The sequence below is a fragment of the Dryobates pubescens genome, chromosome 6, assembly GCF_014839835.1.
Source record: "Dryobates pubescens isolate bDryPub1 chromosome 6, bDryPub1.pri, whole genome shotgun sequence".
NCBI lineage: Eukaryota > Metazoa > Chordata > Aves > Piciformes > Picidae > Dryobates > Dryobates pubescens.
The window spans coordinates 22885108-22901198 of NC_071617.1; the positions used below are offsets into that span (position 1 = coordinate 22885108).

The 16091-nt window shown below is 40.2% G+C and overlaps 1 protein-coding gene across 5 annotated transcripts in view; it reads right to left on the reverse strand.

Annotated features, from left to right (window-relative positions):
• GRM1 (glutamate metabotropic receptor 1) overlaps positions 1–16091 on the reverse strand; it is a 190795-nt gene that overhangs the window by 27066 nt on the left and 147638 nt on the right. For all 5 annotated transcript variants that reach the window (XM_054162741.1, XM_054162742.1, XM_054162743.1 and 2 more), the window contains exons 6-8: positions 8771–8939; positions 6273–6399; positions 1319–2249 (exon numbers count right to left, since the gene is read on the reverse strand). In XM_054162741.1, the coding sequence (XP_054018716.1) occupies positions 1319–2249; positions 6273–6399; positions 8771–8939 (1227 nt within the window). The remainder of the gene's footprint in view (positions 1–1318; positions 2250–6272; positions 6400–8770; positions 8940–16091) is intronic.

Genomic DNA, 16091 nt, shown 5'->3' on the forward strand with positions numbered 1-16091 from the left:
GGCCACCCTACTGTATGTGAAGCTCCCAGGGCTGCCTGCCATTCCCAGCTCCCTCTCTGTCTAGCTCAGAAGCTGGCAGTCTCATCATGGCCTCCATGGCACACTGAGCTACATATTTTGGGTTATTTCTGTCTCCATTCCCTTCTCTTCTGATCTCCTGTCTGGCAACAAAATAGAAAAGCGTTGAAGTAGCATAAAGGCATAATTGATCATGGTATGTGTGTTCTACAGTATGACCTCCATCTTTATCCCTTCCATCTGCAGGACTGAGAAAAACAGTTCTTATGTAATGAATTGATACGAACCTGAATGACTCAGCAAGACCTACAGATTTCAAAGGAAATTAACTGACTTTTAATTCTATCAGAAAGCTCAGAAATGCAGACTTCATTAGTTCCTCGTTATTTCAGTAATTTTTTTAAAAATAGGAACAAAAATAATCTAAGCTCATGTCTAGCCCTATGGTGCTTCTTTAAAGATTAAAAAGCAGTGAGATAACAGAGAATGCAAATGCTCAGTCAGCTGCTCACAGGGAAATGTTGTTTGAAGTAACAGTTCTCTCTCCCTCTCTGCTGCGGATGAGTTGCTTCTAGTTATTAGCAAGGAAAATAACAGGTTCAGCAGATGTGGATATAAATTAATTTTCTACATCAACTGATTTCTGCAGCATTCACACCAACACTGGCTTTGGGAACGTGGACAAGTTTACACTAATGATTAAGGTTACACTAATGATTAAGATATACATTCATAATTCTGAATATTAAATAGAGCATAGGGATAGTATGAAGGGCAATTTGGAATCACAATTGTGAGGACTGTCACAAAGCACTACCTTGAAAGCTGGTGTTCAATCCCCATCTTTCACACACACATCCAATGGCCTTAGACAAGTACATGTGATTTACAACCACTCACACATAGATTTCTGGTCCCCTTCCCCACAGGCTACAATAGCTTCTCAGTTTGAATATAGTGCAGAGAAACTGTGTCTAGGGGTGTGAAATCCCCATCACATGCATGGAGAGAAGGGAGAAGCTGCAAATGGAGCTTGGTTACTCTACCACTGCCTGACCTGTCCCAGAGGTAGAAAAAGTTGTGTACAGGACTGCCTGTAGAGCAGGTGACAAAATAAGAAGTAATGTGTAAATATCCATCTGAGGCTTAGATGCAAAGGATCATTTCCACCTTCTCTTCTACATGTGAGATGAAAAACTGTCACATACCTTACTACTTGGAAGACTAGAGTCAACCAAGAGAGGATGGCAAAGAGAGGGACATGTATAGATAGATGTGTACCCATAAGTCAATCACTTACTTTGGATTTCCGGCCCCTGGCTTCTTTCTCCGAAATATGTTGAGGAAAGTGTTGGACTTGCAAGGTGCCTTGCCATCCCCGACATGCATACGCACCACATCTGAGGTGGTGAAGGCACTGCGGACGTTCCTCTCAGGCTTGGCTATGATGATGTACATCTTAGGAGTGAACATGCACCCCAGGGCCACTGTCACACTCAGGCTCACTGCAAAGCAAGTGGTGATGATCTTGTAGTTGCTCCCGAAATAGATAGGCACAAAGGCCAGCCAGATGATACAAGTGGTGTACATGGTGAATGCAATGTACTTGGCCTCATTGAAATTGGCAGGTACATTGCGAGTCTTGAAGGCATAGTATGTGCAGCTCATGATGAGGAGTCCATTGTAGCCCACAGGAGCAACAACTCCCAGGTTGCTGGTGTTGCAGATAAGGTAAACTTCCTTAATGCTGGGATAGGAAAGGATGGGCATTGGGGGTTCCAGGATGATTAGCGTGATCACCAGTGTCAGCTGCACGCTGATCAAAATGGAGGCGATGACCACCTGGGCCCATGCGCTCATGAAACGTGGCTTGCGGGTGCAGATCTTCTTTTTGCTGCCTGCCAGGATGCGTGCAATGCGGTTGGTTTTGGTCACGAGGGCAGAATAGCACATGGCGGAGGAGAGACCCACCAGAAGGCGCTGGAGGTAGCAGGATGTAGTGGTGGGTTTAGCTATAAGGGTGAAAGGGCAGACGTAACCAAGAAATATGCCAGCAAGGATAATGTAGCAGAGCTCTCGGCTGGAGGATTTGACAACAGGGGTGTCCCTGTAGAGCACAAAGATAAGGGTGACAAACATGGTGACCAGGATCCCCAGGCAGGAAAAGACCACAGCCACGATAGACTCTATATTGCTCCACTGGAGATACTTTACAGGGATGGGTTCACAGCCTGCAGTGTACGGAAAAGAAATAGAGTATTAGAGAGGTAGCTTCTTGAAGAAAGACCTTTTTTTTCTATCTGCAGAAACCACTCTCTGTGAACTAAAAACATCTGAGGCCCACAGTTTTGCTCAATTTGTATACATCTTCCACAGGTAACACAAAATTACCAACTGATACCTCTGACAAAATGTGAAATCCTTCCTTCAAATACAGGAGAAGTGAGCAGAGGTATGCATCAGAGTTGAACAGTATCACTGTAACCTCATTTTGAGAAACAAAAATAGGTTTTTATTGAAATTTTTAAAAATCAGCCTGTAAAACCAAATAGAAACGATAGTATGTGCAACCAGAGGCCTTATTTTATAAAGAAAAGGACATTTGTTTTGCTCAAAGTGGCCTGTTCAACAATCAGGTGAGGAAACTCATTCTTCCAGCTAATGTTTTTATAGTAAAATATGGAGAAAAAGCTTTTTATTAGAAATGAGAACTTCTGGCCATTGCCTGTAACTGACCCGAGTGAAATTTGGCTCATTCTTTGTTTTAATAAAAGATTAAGGATCAGAAGTTATTGGTCATTGATCAATACAAGAAAAACTCTTCTTAATCAAAAAGCCAATCTGTGGTTGCTGGAAGGGTTAAGTCTCAATGTCAGCTTTAAGCTTAGCAACATCAAGCCATACGTGTACTATTTCATCTTAAACAATATTTTCAGAGCTTTGGCCCTGATTAAGCATGGTGGTAAAGCTTAACAATTGCTTCACTCTTATCTTGTGTAATGTCTTTGAAATCTTTTTTCATTAAATCAGTGTAACTCTGTGCACCAAAAGCCCCTAGAGCCACATATGCTACAAACATTGCAAATAAGCTGCCTGCACTGTTTCTATCATCCAACAGTTGTTGGTTGTCAGCACCTGTGAAGGTGGGTCATTTCCCAGCTAGGAGAAGGTGGGCTAGAGAACCTTGTTGAGGCTGGGGAAGGATACCCAGGAAATGGTGTATTTACAGGGTTTTTAATAAAGAAAAACACAACACAGCACCCCCCACCCCACCCTCCCCAGTAGTCCCTGACAACAGAACCAAAAAAGAAAACAAAATAACAAAACAAAACCCCCCATAACAAAACAACTAACCCAAACCTCGAAAAACCAGAGAATTAGTTGCAAAAGCTTCACAGTTAGAAGTTTTTAGTTAAAAAAAACCAAACAGTTTGGTAAATTTCATCCACTATTATCCCTGCACTTTAACCATGAATCATTTCCTACAACAAAAGGCTAATCAATGTTTTATTTGTTTTATTTTTAAGATTATAATCATACTAGAAGGCCAAAAAGACAATCTAGGATGTTTTCTGAGGTCATTTACACATCCCAGATCACTGATGGCCCCAAACCTTTCTGATTTATTTCATAATAACTCTATAAAACTTCCTGTCATGTTTTATTGCTTATTTAGTATTATTTATGTAACCTGTGTTCACCAGCTTAACATTCATTCTTCTTATGTTAGATTCTGATACTATAAAAGATACCTTATTTTCTTGGCACAAGGCCTTGAGATACTGGGGCTTGTGACTGTTTCTCAGATCAGTTTTTTGTTATCTGAGGTGAAAAATCTTTTGTGCTTGCTGACTCCATGCCACTGAATGAATATTTAGGGGAAGCAATCTAAAAGAAAACAACCCAAACCCAACCCAAACAAACAAACAATAAACCACAAACAAAGCCCAGTATATTTAAAAATAAAAAGTCACAAAAGGATTACTGAGCCACAAGGGCTGATTTCAAAGGCAGAGAAGGAGCATCTTGAACAGCACAGAAATGAGAAACGGGTTACTATATGCTTCATGTTTCTTAAGGGGATTTTAGAGCCTCCATCTGTGATGGAAAATGGGACTAAACATATATATGAGTTTAAACCTATACAAGTTTAATTTAAGTCAAAGGGAGGAACAATCTGAAATATGAGATATTAATGTCTATTCATGTCTGTATCTAGATGTTATGGTGACTGGCAGGGTATGAATACAACACACAAAAGCAGCTATAAAAACACATTTAATGGAAGAAATATTGGCAGGAAAAGAGAATTTCAAATCAAATGGTACTAATGGTGACTCTCACAAAGTTCAAGAGCTAGAGACTATCTAGCTCGGTCTTCCTTTTCTAAAGGCTAGGATGACATCAGCTTCTCTTCACAGCTTTGTACTGCAATTCAAGTAAAAGGATTGCAGGAGTTAAAAAAAAAAGTTTTTTTTTTAATTATTTCTCAGAAAGGCAGAATGAAGAAGCTGTGCAGGAGCAGACTGCCATTTTGATGTTTTTAGGAAATCAGTCAATGGCTATGCTACCACTTGGCTGATGCTACTGTGATTTTAGAACAGCAGCAGTGCAGTCTCCTTGCTGGGAAGAAACACAAACCAGCAGGTCATCTACTGATTTCATTAAAAGTTAATAGATTGCAACATGCCCCTGAGATTTTTTCCAGCACTGATTCTTTCCTCAACTCCTCTCAGCAGTGCCTATCATTCTGACATGCCCCCTTTTGAGTTATTTTGGGCAGCTGGCAGCACTGAACCATATTTGTGCAAATGTACTGGATCTCTCACTATGGTCTTGTTCTGCCTTATGATTAAAAAGAATTCCCAGTTTTCTTCCCTGGCTAGTAGATACAAGCAATTCTGTGAACCTACAAGACTAACAGAAGTTGGTTGCCTACATGTATCTGCTTTAAAATCATCAGAGACTGGTGTTCTAGGAAGTGAGACATCAATATGAGCTTTTCCAATGGTCAGGACATTTATGAAGGGCATTGTGGATTTTCCGGTGTCTAGTAATACAAGATGTTTTCCCACAGTTGGGGTGCTTAGAGAAGCTATTTCTCAATTGCTGCTCTTCCTGCAACCCACTTACATGAAACTTGAAGGAACTGAATGATCACTGAGTTTTCCTTTATCCTGACAAAGTTTCAGTTGCACATCAGAGGCCAGGAGGAAGTTGCAGTGAGAGGTATGGGATATATACAGGTACACATTTGAGACATGATGGTAGCTTATTTTCCATAGAAAACAAAGACAGATAATGTATCAGGTTTCTCACTTTTTGATGATTAATAATATATATTTTCTAGCTGGAGAAGTGGCCAGGTTTCCCTCTTAAAATAAATTCTCTGAAAGTTCACTTGGCTTTACTGACAACCTTAACAGTATCTCATGGAACTATTTAAATAGTCAAGGTGCGAGTGCTTCTTCTATGTGTTAAATGCTGCATCAATACCTAGCTGTCATACAGTCATATTGAAGGACAAAGATGTGACAAGATGTACATTTGATCTTCAGCTAGGTATTCAGATTGCTTCTGTGTCAAACAATGATGTTCTACAAAGCAAACCTCAAGGTCAAAGTGGTGCTTCTCCAAGCATTACATCTATTTTCTTGGGATAGTGATTATTGCAAAGCCCAGAGCAGGTGTGCAGATTGACCTTGAGAGGTACAAAATAAGAGAAAGATGATATAGCAAACAGATCCAAAGCATATACACAAGGGAGACCAGTGCTTGTTTGTTTGCTTTCTTCTTCCAGCCTTTATTAGGATTTTGTTGACATTCCTCTTGGTGGTGTGTTCAGTGAGAATGATCTTTATATCAAATGAAAATATGGTAGTCAGTTATTGCATGGACAGAAAGCCCAGATGAAGTATTACTAATTACATGGTAGAATTATCTGAAAAAGTATCAAGTCAATCTGAAAAGGATGCACTGAATTCCTGTGATATCACTGCTGAAACTGAAGCAAAGTTCATTTGTAGTCTTGTGCTAACTGAAGGGGAGGAACAGAAAGACTATGTCATTGCTGCTTGGTAGAAGTTCTGCTTTCTTTGCTGTCACTGCTGTTGAACTGAGCCAAAAGATATAGCACTTTTCACTCACCCCAAACTGCATTGGGATGTCTGCATGGTGACACCTTATTCTCCACCATACGCTGTTCTTCTTGTGCCCTATAAAATGGGAATGCATTTGGAAGGACACATTCCTACCTGTCAGGTCAGCATTAGGCCACCATCCAAGCTCACAGGCTTTACATGTGAATTCATCCTGAACAAATTCATTCTCCTTGCAAGCAGTGCAAATCCAGCAGCAACTCACTTCTCCTTTCCTGATCACCTGTAATGCAAAACACATCCTCAGCTATGATCCTCTATAAGACAACACAGAAGCACACACACCCCCCCAAACATATACCATCTGCACTGTTTAAAATATGGCAGGACTCTCATGTATGGAACATTTCAAACAACTTAAAAAACATGAATCCTGACTCTGTATTTGCCCCTGACTATTAATAGTTGTACTTAGGAATTCAGGGGTAAACACTGGGGACAATTCTACATGGTTTTAGGAGGAGCAGTTTTGAGTTAAAAGTAGAAAACTATTTTCTCTTTGGTACAGAGGCATGGTGAGTGTGAATTTGAGAAGAGGCTTAAACTGAGACATGGTTCAGGTCAGGATGAGTAGCTCAGCCCACACTTAATATTTGTGGCATAGTAAAAAGGAGTAAACAAAGTCAAAGTTTAGAAGAAAGAGTGATGCACGCATATGCACGCATATACACACATATATATACATGTACATACACATCAATTCACCTAAATCTCATTGGGGCTCATTACATTAGGTCTCTTCCAACCTGATTTGTTGCATTGTATTGTATTGTATTGTATTGTATTGTATTGTATTGTATTGTATTGTATTGTATTGTATTGTATAGCTGAGGGAGCTGGGGTTGCTTAGCCTGGAGAAGAGGAGACTCAGGGGTGACCTTATTACCTTCTACAACTACCTGAAGGGAGGTTGTAGACAGACGGATGTTGGTCTCTTCTCCCAGGCGGCCAGTACCAGAACAAGAGGACACAGTCTCAGGCTGCGCCAGGGGAGGTTCAGGCTAGATGTTAGGAAAAAGTTCTATACAGAAAGAGTGATTGCACATTGGAATGGGCTGCCTGGGGAGGTGGTGGAGTCGCCATCATTGGAGGTTTTCAGGAGAAGACTTGATGGGGTGCTTGGTGCCGTGGGTTAGTTGTTTGGGTGGTATTGGATTGGTTGATGGGTTGGACGCGATGATCTTGAAGGTCTCTTCCAACCTGGTTTATTCTATGTATTCTATGTATTCTACGTATGTATTGTATTCTATAGTATTGTATTCTATTCTATTCTATTCTACACTAGTGTAAATAGAAATCCAAATAAGAACAAATGTAAAAATACTCTGCTGAAAGGATGGAATGAATCCTAGTAGAAAAAACAACAGTATGTGGTTACCAAGCGCATCCTTCAGAACAGCTCTTTTGGAGACAAATGTGCCTGAAAGCTGTATCTTTCTGCACAGTGAAGACTAATAAATATCAAAAAGAGGGTTAGTTTTGTTACACTGAAAGGAAGAATAACCGTATGTCCATCTCATGGAGCTCCAGCAAAGACTCTGACCCTATTTGCCAGAAAGGAGGAATCCAGCCTTCTCTCCAGGATCTTGCTATCCATCTATATGCAAAGACAAGTGTAGCTGTGAAATACAAAATGTTTGTTCTGTTGAATGCTGCCTTTGCCAGCTTTTTTTTTCTTAACATTTCCTTCTGCAGTTTGTGGAGAGAGTCCAATAGGCTTCAATGGGAGCTGAAACTGGTATTTTGTATGCATGGTGTTTACATATACACACATACACAAACTGTACCATCTCAGAAACAGGGAAAAGATGTTTTCAAGGGTAGTAAATACCAGTAACATTTCCCCTCCAAGACTGTTGGAGTATGTCACTATCCCTTTGCCAAATTATCAATCATTTATTTCTTAGAGCAGCAATATAGAATTAAAAAGCTGTATATGTGCTTATTAAATTAAATGAGGAAGGGAGATCTGCTCTAAGATCTGCTCCTGAATAACCTTCTTGTCTTTAAACTTACTGCATGCACACCATTTTGACAATGGTGGAACACATCTTTATGTCACCTGGACATGGCAGGTGGCAGATTATTTATAATTTTATACTAGTGATACTGTTGGTAAACACAGAGTGATTTTATTTGTGTTCCCATACCTCCTGTTGTGAGCATGAGACAAAAAGACTGTTTGTTTATTTGTTTGTTTTCCTCCCCCTTTTTCTTGCAGGTGTTACTGTTGTAATAAAATAGTGAAGTCCCATGGGTGAAATTATTTTCAGGATCATGCCCCAAATAAATCACAGACACTGAATATTGTAGGAAATGTCTAAGTGAAAATTTTGTTCTCTCTCACATAAGGCAAAATTCAAATCTTGTCTGACTAGAAGATTCTGCATCACTACAAAGGGCAATTTTAGAAAACACAGGCCCACACAGGGGATTGTAAGAGTAAAATGTTACTCCAAGAGTCTTTCCATACTTTTGGCTTTCCTGAAGAAAAGGATGTCCGATCACTTGGCTTAAAGAAACCTGTTTGAGTTTAGGGAAGAAGGACTGGCTGGTCATTCACATTTCTACAGTGGTAAGTGTCTGAGGCACACCTTAATCTGGCCCTTCAAGCAAGGCTCACTGCACACTGATCGGACCATGCCACTCTTGTTCATCTGAATCCTGTAGTCGTCAATGTTAAGCACACCTTCATGCCAGGTCCCAATGAGGACATAGTCATAGCGATTGGGCTCTATGTACTGCAGGTTCATGATGTCATATCTGCAATGGAAAAAAGAGAAAGCAAGTCACTTTCCTCCAAATGAAGGGTAAAATTTTACCTTGCTCTTCTCATTCTGCCTCAAAAAAATCATGCTATCCTTTAACACCAGGGACTAGAGACTCACATAAAAACCAAATACTGTAGGATTTGCATTAGAATCATGGAAAATGACAGTTCTGATTGCCACACAACTACTGAGTGCCTACCCTGATTACATAAAACTGTCCAGGAAGAACTGCACATCAAAACAAACAAGCTCTGCTAAAGATGCCCATGTAGGCACTGACTGAATGATCTGGTTTTCAGCCATTTTTCAAGATATCTTTAACATTTGCTTGAAACCTGCATACAGGTTGGTTGCAGTATAGCCCCTGCTAGGAGCTCTAAAGAGAGAAGTGGAAATGCTCAGACTAACTGAACTGGTATGCCATAAGTAAAGTGTAGCACTAGTTCAACTATTTTTATTACCCAGCCCAGTGAGAATATCAGGAAAATTTACCAGCTCAGGCACAACATTTTCTTCCTTGTCCTAGATATGTAGGACAGACTTTCCAAAGCTAATGTAAAGGAAGCATAAACCACTGCTATGATAAACATTTAACTTCCCTGCCTTCATCATTGCCTCCCCTGTGTTGGGCACATCCCTTAGTACTACTTACTCTGATCCTTCTTTAACCCACAGAATGTAGCCAGTGCAAAGAAGTGATTAAGTGTGGTGATTTCATAGTAGGAATAACATAAATGGAAGTATGAACATTAAAGAGTACACAGAGATAATCACAAAAGAGGGTGGACCTATGGGCTAGCCTGTTAAGATGAGAATGGAGAAAGGTTTGTTTAATAAATGACAAGAGAAAGAGAGCCGCGAAGCAGAAATGAGCACTGGAGCTGAAAATCGCAAAGCATGTTTTGTTTTCCAAGCCTGGGAGTTACCGCCTTGTTTTTCTTTACTGGATTGTCTCAGGCGCTGGGGGAAAAACATGTTTGGGTAGGATGAGTGTTGCTAACCTGTATGTGCATTAGGAATGAAAGGTAAACAAAGTATGATAAAACTGGAATGCTTGGTTGTGGGCAAAGAGACAAACTAAGATTATATTTTTCTTTCTTACATTTGAACATGAAAATTTCAACTCTCTGCAGTTCCCAGAGGAAAGAAGTGTTAGAATTACACTCTCTGGATGTCTTCTTTTTTTTCCTTTTTTTTTTTTTTTTAATTATTTGAGTCTTTGAGATCTCTCTAGTTAGAGGTGATTTAAAGAAGTGCATACTTATGACTGTTTTTAGACCTTGGTCTTGCAAATATGTATGCTCAGACAATGTCAGTGCCACTGCAGAGTTCCACTGAATCATATTGGAAAAGGGAATCTTGCCACTGACTTCAATGGAATTCCAAGCAGGAGGCAGTTCCATTGGTTGGCAATTTGCTACTAATTGAGGAGTTGCTTAGAAAACAGGTAGAATTCAAATGCACTAGGAAAAAATTCCTTCTCATATCCTAGTTCTTGGAAAGGAATAACGTGGTAAAAAGAATGCTGCTTCCATGGAAGATTGTGAAGAATCAGGACAGCAAAAAGCAATAACAGCCAGATACTTTATAATGTAGACTTGACAGACAGGAGTCCTGACCCTGACCCACAGTCCTTTGAGAACTGGCTGATGTAGTTGCCAAGCCATTCTCCATATTTGAAAAGTCCTGGGAGTCAGATGAAGTCCCTGGTGAGTGGAAGAAGGAACGTTACACTCATTTCAAAAAAGGGTAGAAAGGAGGACCCTGGGAACTACCAACATGTCAGTCTCACCTCTGTGCCTAGTAATATCATGGAGTAGATTCTCCTAGAAGTGCTGATAAGGCAAATGGAGGCCAAGGAGTTGGTCAAAGACAGTCAATATGTCTTCACTAATGGCAAATCCTACCTGACAAACCTAGTGGTCTTCTATGTTGGACTGACTACCCCAGCGTACAAGGGACAACCTATGGTTGTGATCTGTCTAGAGTTCTGCAAGGCCTTTGATACAGTCCCCCGTAAAAACCTACTCGCCAAATTGGAGAGATATGGATTTGATGGGTGGACTCTTCAGTGGATAAGGAATTGGCCGGGTGGTCACATCCAGAGGGTAGTGCTCAATGGCTCTAAGTCCAGATGGAAATCGGTGACAAGTGGTGTCCCTCAGGGATCCATACTAGGACCAGTATCATTTAATAATTTACCAGTGATATAAAAAGTGGAATTGAGTGCACCCTCAGCAAGTTTGCAGATGACACCAAGCTGAGTGGTGCTGTCAAGATGCTAGAGGTACAGGATGTCATCCAGAAGGACCTGGACAAGCTGGAGAACTAGGCCTAGGTGTACTTCATGAGGTTCAACAAGGGCAATGCGGGGTCCTGCACCTGGGTTGGAACAATCCTCACTATCAATACAGATTAGGGGCTGAGGTGATAGAAAGTAGCCCTGCTGGACAAGAGCCAACAATGTGCACCACTTGCAGCCTAGAAGAGCAATCAGCAGATTGAGAGAGGTGATTCTGTCACTTTTCGCTGCTCTGGTTAAGATCTTACACAGAGTACTGCATCCAGCTCTGGAGCCCTCAACATGGGAATGTCATGGACCTGATGGAGTGGGTCTACGGGAGGGCCACAAAAATGATCAGGTGGTTGGAGCACCTCTACAAGGACAGGCTGAGGAAGCTGGGGCTGTTCAGCCTGGAGAAGAGAAGGCTCCAGGAAGATGTAATAATGGCCTTCCAGTACCTGAAGAGGGCCTACAAGAAGGCTGCAGAAGGACTGTTTACAAAGGTGCACGTCTTTGTTTACAAAGTGAAAGGACAAGGGGGAAATGGTTTTAAATTAGAGAAGAGTAGATTTAGATTGGATGCTAGAAACAATTTCTTTAACTTGAGGGCAGTGGAACACTTGAACAGGCTCCTCAGGAAGGAAGTTGTGGCCCCACCCACAGAGATATACATGGTGAGGCTTGACAAAGCTCGGAGCAAACTGAGGATGTCCCTACTCACCGCAGGGGGGGCTGGACTAGATGACCTTTTGAGGTCCCTTCCAACCCAAACCATTCTAGGATTCTATGACTAAATTTGAGCAAGAATGTACATGTCTCATCCTAGCAAGAGCCTACTTGTATTTTAAGGTGACATTGTGTTAGACTGATATAAAGTCAGTTACTCTGGACTGGAAAATGAATTCAGAAAGGGGAATAAAAGATTCCTGAAACTTCACATTCCCTTAATGGAGTTTTTGAGCCTGCACAGATTGATTGCAGTTTTGCAAAAATATATTACAAGACACAGAGTGGCATTAAAGCAATATCAATCAAGAGCTGGCAATTTCAAGGATATGATTTTAGGTTGAAAGACAGTCTCATGTTTTCTTATATACTGTTCCCTCTTCTATGTGTTATCTGTCAAAGAATAAAATATGCAGACTAAAAGCTCTTACAGTCTTGCATACAAGTTGTAGTACAATGTTTGCAGCTTTGATATGCAGCTTGAATTTTAAGTGGAAAGATGCAGTCTAACAGATACACTTGGTATATGGAGATGTGCATAAATTCTTTATGTTTTCCTCAATAAAAAAATTCTGCCTTAAGTAAGGAGTTCAGTGCTGTATTACATCTCCACAGCCCCTTGATCACATATGTACAACTTTAAGGGCTTTGGCACTGTGTCCAAGATAAAAAATATTATCCCAAAAGAAGTGGGTTTGATAATGAGTTGTGAACTTCTAAGAGAGTGAGGACCATGGAGACAGTTGGATTTCACACATACATATGACAGCATTTACAGAAGCCATGAAAACATCCTGTGGATAGGAAAATGAACCCTTCTTTTAATATAAGAGCAAGCTTTCTGGTATAGTGGGAAATGATGGTGTCATATGAAAAAGTTACTTGTGAGATGAGCCAGATCATGAGCCAGCTGATCACAGGCCCACTGTGGGATAACTGCCTAACTTACTGTAGGACAAGAATGCAAGCTAATTTAGCGTGCTTCAGGACCAAGGTAATTTACAACCAAGAGCTGTGTATGTTAAGTGAAGATCCATGAATATGGCCTGCCAAATGGCTGAAGGAGAGAGTCTTGTGAAAGAGAAGGTGGCCCTGTTTTGGCTGAAATTAATGAACCAAGACTGAAACAACATAAACACCCAACTTCAAAACAGACTTTAAAGGCTAAAGTGCCCAGGGGAAGACCTTTGCCTAACTACCTGCAATTTTAATGTTAGAGTTGACACCCCTCAGTATGATAATGAGCCAAATGGAGTTCATGCTAAGCACATATGACTGTTACTCTGCTCTCCACCCAAATCATGCTAGCTGTCACCTGGAAGGCAGAAAAGCCAGAGCTAGGGTAGGGTGGGACAGAGTAGGCACACAAGTAGGTGTGGTGCAGGTGCAACAGCAGCATCAACAGCAGCATCAACAGTAGTGGCTGGGAGGAAAAGACTGAGACAAGGAAGGTCAATGGGCTTTGCTCATTTCCCTCCACCCAAGGCAGGGAGACCTTTCTTGGTAGGAATTGCACCTTCAATATATGGCTTAATTTTTATTGCCTGTCTAATGTATATTAGAGCTATTGCAAAGATCTATATCTCCAACTTTGTTGGATGCTATCCAGTATTTATTAACCTGAGATCAGCCTTGCAGTTAGAGCGTTTGTCATGGTCAGTCCTGAATCTGTTGTATGCGTCACACTGATAAATTAAGCCATTTGATTGTTTTAATGCTCTGAAGCTGTGACAGTGCAAGTCCTTATGGGGGCACTGGAAAAAAGAGAGGCAAACAATAGTTTTGCAAAATCGTTCCAGTAAGAGTCCCAGACTCCAAGACAGGGAGGCATTGGGTTCTTACCCATTACACAACAGGCACTCTCACTCTGGTTAGTCTGAAATAGATGAAGCTGCCTTTTTCCTTAACAATAATACCAGACTGTCAGTGAGGTTTTCTATCCTGTAAAGCAGAATGAAAAGCAGCAATGCTGAACAATGCTGGGATGTTACTGGCCAAAACAACCACCTATACTGAAAAAAAAATTAAAATCCTTTATATACAAGTTTGAAGTTTTTGCATTATGCATTTCATAGTCAGCTCAAAGATTTGAGTTGGTATATTTGCCATTTTTGAAGACCGAACGATGACTGTAAACATTGAACTAGATAGACTTATGCCAGTCAGAGACATCCAAATCTGAAGGCAAAAAGAACAACCTTTCTGTTAGCTTATGAAATTCAGTGTTTCCTTACACTGTCTGTTGCAGATGTTGAAAGATCTCTGGTCCATTGTCACATAGCATTTCATGGTCAGAGGCCTAGAGAGGTCCTAGAAAGGCCTAGGTTTGTCCTAGAGAAGTAAGTTTCTTCATAGCTGCCATAAAAAAAAAAGTAGGCAGCAGCCCTAGAGCAAACTCAAACTTGAATTGAAGCTGTCCCTTGCCCCTTGCATAGGTGCCAAGAAGGATGTGGTATTGACCATTGCATCCCTCACACCTTCTCCATCCATTTCTGGGAACTTGAATGATATGATTACTGTTGAGAAAGAAAATGGGAAGCACTCAAGGGAAGTAAAAAGTTCAACAATTTTACCAGCATGTTCCTAATGACAGTATACTGAGCACACACTGTTGGTTTTCCAGAACTAATTCAACACCATTTTTCCTGCAAGCAGTGCAATCAGTTGAATGACTGTGTTTGTGCCCCTCCTGCTAAAGGTCTGCTTCATATTTCTGCTTACAAGCTTTTTTTAAAAAAGTTTCTGCACAGAAGAAATAAACCTTTGAAAAAGTGCTTCTCATTTTCTAATCTCATTATGATAAAAGCTTGAAACCATGAACCGAGACTGAGATAGGAAATGTATTACATCTAAACAAATGGTTAAGATTTGATGAAGCTGTAAGGAGTTCAAAACGTAAAATTATGTGACTGTCAGGCAAATGTACAAACAGGCTGTACTCATGATGATTGTAGCTAGAAGCTTGTAAGAGTCAACTGCTTAAAGACCCTCAAAGATTTTGAAAATAAAGTATGAGGAAGGTTGCTGCCTTCTAAGAAGGAATATTGATTCATTTCCTCTTGTGAAGTTGATTTGATAACATGATATGGTAACAAAATAGCAAAAACCATTTTACATATTCGTGTGACATTCTTGCATTGGTACAGAAAAGCTAAAATACAGATCTGTCTCTCTGCCGTATTTAGGTATTGTATGTGGTGGTTATAACTTCATTTTGCCAAGACTTGAAAGCTCTTTTGGGTATTGGTACAGTTTGTTCACCCAAAAAACAAGTTGAGGAAATGCTCTCAGGTGACAAGTTAATAAATAAGAATTGGGCTAAACCTGGAAAATTACACCAAAACACCAAGTCAAATAACTAACAGGCAGAAAAAACAGCATATGCAGAGCTGAAATAATGCTTTTATGGAGATAAATAGTGTGTGCTAAACTTAAAGTTACACTAAGCAGCAATTTCTCTCTATTATTTAAATCATATGTACAAAGGCTTGATTTATGCCTTTGTGTCAGTAAGTATGTGTTTGACTGTAAAGCAGCTGTTTGCCTCCACTTTCAAAGTCTGACTTAGCTCTATCTATATCTTAAAGAAATCTAAAGGATAGAACACTCAAGAAGACCAAACTGACTCTTTTTACATAATTGTTATTTAAATGCAACAAGCTATTCAAATGCATATACTTTTTAAGAACAACAAGCAATGCAAATAGCAAATGGTTAAAAAAATGGCCAGTTTTGCTAATAAAGGCTGGTAATAGAGATAAGAGTTACTTTAAGGTCACTGTTTTACAAGCATTCTTTGAAGGCAGACTGCAAATTCTTGTTTGTTCCAGAGCACCCTCTTTGTGCAGTGTTGGCAGCAAGATGCATTTACACAATAAGCCCAAAGATGGAGTGAGAGAGTATTTTATAATGCTTTCATAACTCAGTGGGAAAACTAACTTCAACAAAGTAATGCCTGAGTAGGTTTCAGTTAATAATGGATTATATACTTCAGCAGCTGAATTGAACTTATTAAAAATAAAAAAAAAAAAATCCATCTGGATGTGTCACACTTAAAATAGCTGGACAGAACTCACAGAACTAAAGAAAGAGGAAAAGTTTGCTGTCACTTGGCTCCTGGAAGAGAAACAAAGG